The sequence below is a fragment of the Diuraphis noxia genome, unplaced genomic scaffold (assembly GCF_037042655.1).
Source record: "Diuraphis noxia isolate RWA-SAM2 unplaced genomic scaffold, SU_Dnox_SAM2 contig0003, whole genome shotgun sequence".
Taxonomy (NCBI): Eukaryota; Metazoa; Arthropoda; class Insecta; order Hemiptera; family Aphididae; genus Diuraphis; species Diuraphis noxia.
Genome location: NW_028301713.1, coordinates 7,944,824 through 7,951,887, shown reverse-complemented (window position 1 = coordinate 7,951,887; position 7,064 = coordinate 7,944,824). Strand labels below are relative to the sequence as shown.

At 36.9% G+C, this 7,064-nt stretch overlaps 1 protein-coding gene across 1 annotated transcript; it reads right to left on the bottom strand.

Annotated features, from left to right (window-relative positions):
* Positions 1-1,566: 1,566 nt before the first annotated feature.
* LOC149056653 (uncharacterized) lies at positions 1,567-2,334 on the bottom strand. Its single transcript, XM_089223141.1, has one exon. It carries the CDS (start codon positions 2,332-2,334, stop codon positions 1,567-1,569), a length of 768 nt encoding a protein of 255 aa, XP_089079267.1.
* Between the last annotated feature and the right edge of the window lie 4,730 nt (positions 2,335-7,064).

The window sequence follows — 7,064 nt, the reverse complement described above, 5'->3', positions numbered from 1 at the left end:
GAGGATCTACCCCCATCGCTCCCTCCACCCCCAAACCACACTGTTTGACCGCCATCGATTTTGGCTATGATTAATCGAAACGTTTCATCTAAATAATATTATGAACTGCGCGCACAACTGTTATGAAAAAAAAAAAAAACCGATATGATTATTTATTATATTACGATTATAATATATTTTTACAATCATTTTCGACAACTGAATAATAATAAATTATTGAATTCGCCAGCAATACGCAAACTGTAGTCGTGATAACCTGCAAAATGAACCCCATCGATGCAATCGCACCGGAATCACGTGAGCTGCAATAATAACGTTTATTATATTTCAGTTATCGGAATCGGATTTGTTCAGATTATTCGAGCTTAAACAATATATTATATGCAATGTGATATTACATCATTATAATGAACGACATATACTATAGAATTTAACTATTAATAATTTAGATAGTACGCGGTGCGTATTAAGTTTTCTGGAGCAATTCAATTCTCTGGTGGGCCATATACGTATAATATTGTTCTATGTCTGTATGTAATTATTATTATTTCTAAAACAGTTTCATACAATGTCAAACATTTAGAAATATTTTTACATTTTGACACGTATTACGATTAATATAATATGTTAAATTAATAATATCGATCAAAGTATTAAGACAAGTATATTAATTAAAATGCACTTATTTTCACGTTTGAACATTTGTGTTTTTGAAGCTATTAAAAAAAAAAAACTACTTTAGAATATTGGCTAAAAAGTTGTGTATAATTGTATACATTACATCAAGGTAGTTTCAATTGATATTCAAATACGTACAATTATACAATTATTTTAACCATGTCTGGTAGTAGATTATATTATAATATTATATGTAGTCTCTGATGATAAATATATCGTTTTTTTTCGATCAACTGACATACAGAACTATAGTAAATGTGATTTTATTAAATCAATTATAGGAAAACCGAGAACTTTAATGGAAATTCAAAAACCAGTGAATTTAATTCACGCGTGTGCTTAAAACAACATTATAATATATACTAAGCTCATTAAATTTTAATAAAATAATTAAAAAAAATATATGTTAATAATTTTTTGTAAAAAACTAAGAACTAAAAATATCAATACCTACTGATCTAAACATAAATGTTTCATAAACTGTATTGCCGCGTTAAAATGACAAAACGGGTGGTTTTACAACAAAATTTATGAGATCGTCTTTTCATTGTTTAAATTGAGTTTTTTTTTCAATATTATTTTAAAATGTACCTACGTAAAAAGTAAATAAATTTCATATTAAACATTTGTCGACTAAACCGCGCATTCTAAAAATATATTGGTTTTCCGTGATGGATATAATATTCTGTTCATAATAAATAATTTTTTTTTTTTTTTTTATTAAACAACTATCCGCGGCGTCTATGGCCATTGGATGTAACAGTACATTATATATTAGTATATTTACATATTACATTAATATTTAAAAAGATATACAAAGTGATTTAGTATTTAAAACAAGACAAAGTAGTAGTAATTAGGAGTTAAGTGAATAGTATTATTTACAATTTACAGTTTGTTTATAAGATTCGTTTGTCTGAGAAATAGTATGATCTTGTGTATATTGTTGGGGTCCGGGTTGAGTGCTTCTGCAAGGTGGTTGGATATTTGATATAGCCTTCTTTCTTTGTCATATATTCTGCATTCGGTTAAGATATGTTTTACAGTAAGTAGTGTTCCGCAACATGTGCAAACTGGGGGGTCTTCCTTCTTCATTAAGTGGGAGTGTGTAAGGTGTGTGTGGCCAATTCTGAGACGGTTTATAGAGGTCTCGTGTTTTCTTGAGATGTTATCTGGAGAAGGATACGGTAAGGCGGATCTCTTGATTTCGTTCAGTTTGGTTGACATTTCATTCCATTCCTTTTGACGCTGAAGTAATGTATCATTTTCGATGACCCTCTTTATGTCGCTGAGAGAGAAAATGGGTAGGTTGATAGAATTTGGGGAAGTGTGAGTGAGTTTGGCGGCTGTGTCTGCAAGTTCGTTGCCGTCTATGTTACAGTGGCCAGGAATCCAAGAGTATGTGATGTTTTTGTCCTGTTGTTTTGCTATGTAGTGGGTGTTTTGAATTTTTCTAACGATATCAGAAGGGGAATACAGATTTTGGAGGCTGGTAAGAGCTGAGAGGGAGTCACTAAATATTGTAATGTTGTTGTCGTTTATTTCAGATATGGTGAACTCGATAGCTTTAAGAATCGCCAGGGCTTCTGCTGTATAAATAGAGCATTTGTCTGAGAGTTTCCATTGTAATGTAGTTTCATCGCATATGATAGCCATCCCGACTCGTCCTTCGATGATGGAGGCATCTGTATATATATGGGTTTGTGGGTGGGCGCGTGAGCAAAAGTCTCTGAAATCATTCTTGAAAATGTGGGGACAGGTTGAGTTTTTAGGGAATTGATGTAGGTCAATGTTAATATTCATGCTGAACTGTCATGGGGGGCATAGGGATTTTTCATATGGGATTATATTTTCGAGGTCGTATTTTATATAAGTGTGATTGAATGTATATTTAGGGTGGTGAATTTGATTTTGGGGGGATCTTGATATTCTTGCTGCTAATTTGTGGGTTTGTTCTCTCCAGCGTACTTCTAGGGATGGAATTCCAGCAATGTTTAAGATGCTTTTGATGGGGCTAGAACGGAAGGCTCCAATGGAGAGTCGGATTCCCGAGTTGTGGATAGTCTCCAGTATTTTAAGTTTGGTGTGTTTCGCTGATGAGAAGATTGGAGCGCCGTAATCAAGTTTCGATAGTATGAATGCTTTGTGTATTTTAAGGAGGGTTTGAGATTTGGCTCCCCATGAGGTATGAGCTAGAGTTTTTATGATGTTCAATCTTGGCGTGGTAATGTTCTTGAGATTAAGAATATGGGGGATCCATGAAGCTTTATGATCAAAAATGATGCCCAGTATTTTAACATTGGGTTGGTTTTCTACGACTTGGTTTCCGATGTTAATGTGTATTTTCTTCTTATTTCTGTTATGGCTGAAAACTATAAGGTTGGTTTTTTCCGGGGAAAATCGGAAGCCGGAAGTTTTCGACCAGGATGTGAGTTTGTTCGTGGAATCTTGAAGTATCGATTGAATAGAATTAACGTTTGTACTGTGGCAAAGAATAGTGAAGTCGTCTGCGAATAATAGAGGTATGTTTGGGCGTGATATTCCTTCTGATATGTCGTTGATAGCGATCAGAAAAAGAGTTACGGAGATAGTGGACCCCTGTGGAACCCCACTTTCTTGGAGAAAGGTGTCTGAAAGCGTGTTGGAGGTTTTTACTTGAAAGGTGCGGTGGTTGAGGAAATTCGAGATGAAATCTAGCATGTATCCTTTGGCAATAATTTTATTGAGTTTGTTTAATATTCTGGGTCTCCACGCCGTGTCATATGCTTTGACTATATCAAAGCTGATCATTCCCAGGTTTTGTTTGTTGTTTAAGGAAGAGTGAAGTTCTTTTTTAATGGTTAGAAGGTTGTTCATTGTACTTCTATTACATCGGAATCCATTTTGTTCGGAGGTGAGAAAGTTGAGGTTTTCAATAAACCATATAAGTCGACGATTGACTATTTTTTCGAGTAACTTACATAAGGTGTTAAGTAGACAAATGGGGCGGTAGCTTTCTGCTAAGAATTTATTTTTGTTAGGCTTGAGTATGGGGATGACATAACCATGTTTCCAAGATTCAGGGAAGACGTTACTATCCCAAATTAAGTTATAGATGGCTAAGAGGTGATTTAAGGTGTTTTTGGGGAAGTTTTTGATGAAGGAGTAGGGAATCCCATCAGGGCCAGGGGATTTACTTTTACAGTTGTGGAGAGCGTCTTCAAGTTCCTCGATCTTCAGTGGAGAGTTTAGTAGGGATTGCTGGGGGTCGAGAGGATCTACTGTGTTGACTGGGTTGGCATAACATTGCGAGTAGTATAAGAAATCTTGGTCATAGTTAGCATTGCAAGAATTTTCATGGAATATACGTCCCAGAGAATTGGCTACGTCATAAGGTGATGTGGAGAGTTTTGAGTCAATAAGTAGATTTATAACGTTAGATCTATTGGTCCCTTTTATGGATTTAATTTTTTTCCAAACAATGGAAGAGTCCGTTTGGTTATGTATGCTGGACACGAAGTTTTTCCAACTTGAAGCCTTGCTGTTTTTAACGAGGAATCTGGTACGTGCTTTGCATCTTTTGAGGGCGATAAAGTCTTCTTGGGTCTTGGAAGTTTGAAATGTTTTTAGTGCTTTGTTTTTGATTTGGATGGATTTTTTGATGTCATCGTTCCACCATGGTACTCTGGGTCTATGTGTAGTCTTATTTAAAGATTCACCTATGGAGATTTTAGCAGTGTCTTGAATAAGGGTGGTAAAGTTTGCTACATCAGTGGTGATGCTTGTTCTGGAAGGAGTAGATAAAGAGGGAGTATTTACCTCCAAGGTAGATGAGAATAGATTCCAGTTGGCGTTTTTAATTTTCCACATGGGGGGGTAATTAAGGCGTGAATTGTCAAGCGGAAGCGTGATCAATATTTCTATAGGTATATGATCGCTGCTATATATATCGGGGAGGGTGTTCCATTCTAGTTTGTGGGATAGGGACGCGTTTGTGATGGATAGATCTATGGCTGACGGATGTCCATTTGAAGGATTTATTCTGGTGGGTTGGCCATTGTTTAGTATAATAAGACTGTCGTTTGAGAGTAGCTCTTCGATTATTCTACCTCTGTAGTCGGTTTTGTACGAACCCCAGGTTTCGCTGTGGCTGTTGAAGTCGCCCACAATTATAAACGTGTTGGGTAGTTGTTGGATGATATGCTCTATATCGTAGAGTGTAAAATCTTTTTGGTTGGGTATGTAAATGTTACACAAAGTTAAGGTCATGTGAGGAAGTGTGATTGAGAGTGCTATGGCTTCTAAGTCAGTGTGGAGTGTAATTTCTTCGGAGGGAAAATTGTGGTTGACCAGAATAGCGACTCCTCCGCTCGATCTATTGCATACATTTCTGTTTTTTTTGAAAATGTTGAAGTGGAGAAGTGCAGGATTGCTTTTGGTATTAAAATTAGTTTCTTGTAGACATATAATTGTGGGGGTATGGTCTTTGATTATTAGTTGGAGTTCTTCTAATTTGCTGTAGAACCCATTTATGTTCCATTGTATAATGTTAGCTGACATGTTAATTGTTTTAAAGATAAGATTTTGCTCTTGTTTTGATAGGTGGTGTCCAGTAAACTATGTGAGGAGTGGTGATAAGTACTAAGAGTGAGCTGATTGGGGTTGTGAAGGAGGTTAATTGTCTTGAGGTGGAGGTAGCGCTTGAAATAAAAAGTTCGCCAGTCTGGTGAGTTGAGCTTTGGTGGTACGTTCAGTGATTTTAGGTCGTATTGCATCGATCAGGAGCATAAGCGAAGTAATATCCGAGTTTATGTCTTTACAGATATTGTGAATATTAAGATTTTTGTTGGTATAATTTTCCAGTACGTATTTGAATTGTTGAAGCGAAATGAGTGAATCATTGGAGAAGATGTCCTCTGCTGGTTTAAGCCCATAGGATATTTTGTCGGCTGTTTTAGATGAAGAATTAGAGCGGGATCTATCTACTTTAGCTTTTTTTGAACTATTCCTGCTTCTGTCGGTGCTTAAGTTTACCTTAGGCGGAGAGTCAGGTATTGTTAGAGATGAATTATCGGACAACGGTCTTTTATGTGGTTCGCAAATTGCATTGAAATTTATCTCGGTTATTTCGGACTGGTTGTGGGAGGAGGATTGGTGGGTTTTGTTGGTTTGATGGTCTTCTGAGATTCCTTCCATTTTTTGAAGGGGCATGTGTGGAGTAATAGGATTTTTTTGGGGGGGTGGGGAGGATAAATTCATTTCTGGAGTGCTTGTGCTTGTATGAGGATATAAGCTAGATTCTTCCAAGGAAGGTTCTTCCACAGGTTCAGGTTGTATGGGTGAAGTTGTGGTTTGGGGATTGGCATTAATTTTCTTGCAATTATTGGAGGTGTGTCCAGTGGATTTGCATAAAAAGCAAGTGATTCTATCGTCAGTAAAGAATACTCTATATTCGGTTTGATTATGGAGTAATGGTAGAGATCCGGGGAGGTTTGGAAAGTCTTCGTGTTTGATAAAGATTTGGCGGCGGAAGCTTAATATGTGTTCATATCCCTCAATGTTGATACCTGCTTTGAGGTATGCAATTTCGGATACGGGGATAACATTGATATTTTTAAGCGCATCGAGTATGACGTGGTTGGGAATAGAGGGGCAGACATTAGAAATGACAATCCTCTTGGCTGGGTTTATGAGTCTGCGTATTTGTATTATCTGTTCATTTATTGTAATAGTTTGAGTGGCTTCTAAGAGTGAGTCGAGTATTTGCTTGCTTGAGAGAAAAATGCAAAAACGGTTATTCGATATGCGGGAAACAAAAACTATGTTCTTTGGCGAGATTATTTTACCTATGGCGACAATGTATTCTCTTTGAGGTATGCCGTCTATAGAATTAAACACGAGAGCTTGTTCTCTACTAGGAGAGTTTTCATTAGATGTCGCGGACGCATAATTACGATTTGTGTTATGTGTTGTGATGTTGGTAGTTATTACTTGTTTGTTGATATCGCTGGACGCGGTGGACGTTGATGGCAGAAATGCTGGTGCGGTCGAAATATGAGTGTGAGGTGAGGTGGTGGAAGTAGGGGTTTTGGGTATCTTTGAACGACTAGGTAGAGTGGTTTGTGGAGAGTGTGCATTTGTAGATTTAGTTATTTGTGTTGCATTGGTTTTAATACTAGGTCTATTCGATATCGGTTTAATGACCGACGATAATGACGGTCTGCCCGTCTTATTAACGTTGCTCATTATGCGATAAGGAGGGACGTTACATAATATGATTATATTACCCGTATACGTGTATCCAGCGGTGATGTGCTATCGGGAGCTTATAAATGCGCACTCGCGTAAAGAAAACACGTGCTACACGGTCGGCTGTTAGACACGTACTGAATAAATAATTTATTACC